Source organism: Geospiza fortis, unplaced genomic scaffold, assembly GCF_000277835.1.
Source record: "Geospiza fortis unplaced genomic scaffold, GeoFor_1.0 scaffold172, whole genome shotgun sequence".
Lineage (NCBI taxonomy): Eukaryota > Metazoa > Chordata > Aves > Passeriformes > Thraupidae > Geospiza > Geospiza fortis.
This window is the reverse complement of record NW_005054309.1, coordinates 4,178,151-4,180,405: the sequence shown is the minus strand read 5'-3', so window position 1 is coordinate 4,180,405 and position 2,255 is coordinate 4,178,151. Positions and strand designations below refer to the sequence as shown.

The following is a 2,255-nucleotide window of genomic DNA, read 5'->3' as shown; positions in this document are numbered from 1 at the left end:
AGGAAGGCATAAAAAGCTGCCAAATCATGGGGAACACAAACACACAACCAGACTTTTGTTTGTGCCTCCCAAAGGCAGTCCAACAGAAACAACACATTTCTGGACTTTATGTGGCTTCTTCTAAAAACAGAACATAAGGGCAGGAATCAAAGGTGCTACTGTGTGAGCAGAGACATCTCAAGAGAGGAGCTTGTGCTTTCTTAGTGTGAAATTTGAAATAGGGAGAAAGCAAATGCACAATTTAACCTCTTATTTGATAGATTTAGTGTGGTTTGACGAGGCCACAGAAACAGATGAGTTAAGGTGATGGAGGGATTGGTTTTCTTGCACTTCATACCTGAACCCTAGCTTTAGTGCTGTTTTCGTATTGGTAAAATAGTAAGAAGAATTGGGCTTAATAGCTGTTTTTACAGAGACAAGCTACAATATTTAAATATAGAGTTTGAACCTCCTGCAGAATCAGAACATTTCTATACCAAGAATTTTTATTTAGCTGCACTCTTTAGGGATATATGCAGCACACGAACTATTTTACATTTCTTGGGTTTCAGAGATCTGCATTCTTCAGAGACAGCTTTTCCTCATTTGCATAATGATTTCACCACAGTATTTTCCTGCCCAGCATCTGAATCTCAGGATAACAACATATGCCTTAGCAGTGTCATTTACTCAAGCTCTAAATGCTAAGTTTTGAACAGAAAATAATCCAATGGACATATAATCACATTTACACTTGTATGATTCTCTCCAGCCTGACCTGTTTGTAAATTGGAAGCATACCCTTTGCAAGTATCACATGCTCAAATTCCCATTAAATCTTAGTAATGTGGCAGTGCTCAGCACCTCTGACTGGTTCATCTAAATTTGTCTGTATTTAATGTGTGCTCTGGAAAAGCAGCAAATGCTACCTGTAGTATACAGTAGAAGCAGGGATACCTTTGACTACAGTGGGCAGATTTTCCCATTTCTCATGCCACTTCCATTTCCTGTGCAAAACACAGAGCCTTATTCACAGAGTTTTGTCAAACCCTGAAAGCAGTAGCAAATCACCAAAACAGATCTTTTTTCATAAGTAGGGCCCCTGAAGGAGTGCTATATAAACAAGCACCTTTGGTTGTGTGCAGGAAAGAACTAATGGTCAGGCTGAGTGGGGTTGGAGGTGGAGGAGGGACATCACAGGGAGCTCTTGGAGAGAGCTGCAGCACTTGGGCACTCTGAGGGTCACCTCAGCAGAGGGGAGAATCCCACTGGGTGAGTTTTGTGGAGAAGTAAAGGGAATCAACCTCACAAGAGTCTTTTGTGGCTGGTGGGTCCATGCAAGGACAGCAGCATGGGACAGTTCTAGGGGACCAAGTGTCCTGAATTGTGCAGAGAAGAGAGAGATAAGATAAAGCAGGAACAGGATGTGTTGTCTGCACTCAGAGCAGCCTGCTGTGACACCAATACCATCCTCTGCTTATTTACTGCAGGGTGGTGTCTGGGTTACATCATTCTCCTGCTATAGATGTGTCTGATATGAAAAGCATGTCAAACATTTGGATCACTGTTATTGGTTGGGTTTTTTCCTTTAAATGGGACTTAAAATACTTGTAAAACACGGGTAACAGATCTCTTCCTGTCAGTAAACCAGGTAAAGGGTCAGATATCAGAATATATGCTTGGTAACAGTGGCTTAATTTGGGAATATCTGCTTAGAGGAGTTTCCCTCATTCACAAAAGCAAACAGATGGAAAAGATGGGAGCAAATCTGTAATTACTGTAGGATAAGACCATAGATATTCATTCAAACCTGAAAAAGGATTTACTTACTCTTTTCAAAAAGCATCGGGCAAGAAGCTCAGGGTTTTCAATGCAATTTTCTATCTCCTTAAGGAAAATCCTGAGAGGGAGAGAAAAAGAGTAGTGTAAAATCCTATTCACATTTTATGCTAGCTCATGTAAATCCAACTTAAAGCCCTCATTTTTGTAATATGAGGATTCAGTGGGGAAGGTAACACACCAAGAAATATATATTTTAGAAAAATGGGATGTGGCTGCCACCTGATTCCCCAAAACACAAATATTATCATATTTTATCTGCTACATCTGATTCCTCTGGCTGTTGAAATTTGTTTCCAATCTAGCCCAAATACCTGCTTTCCATTTGGGTATGAGGATTTTTCAGAATGGCTAGAAAAGACAGTAATGCTCTGTCAGATGTAGTTGCTCAATCAGCAAGCAGTGAAAATGTGGGATGTAGTCCAAAGGCTTCTGCA

At 40.5% G+C, this 2,255-nt stretch overlaps 1 protein-coding gene across 1 annotated transcript in view; it reads right to left on the bottom strand.

Annotated features, from left to right (window-relative positions):
- The window catches only part of MCF2L2 (MCF.2 cell line derived transforming sequence-like 2), a 130,645-nt gene that overhangs the window by 36,555 nt on the left and 91,835 nt on the right, over nucleotides 1–2,255 (bottom strand). The window contains exon 18 of the mRNA XM_031055432.1: nucleotides 1,810–1,879. Within this exon, the coding sequence (XP_030911292.1) occupies nucleotides 1,810–1,879 (70 nt within the window). The remainder of the gene's footprint in view (nucleotides 1–1,809; nucleotides 1,880–2,255) is intronic.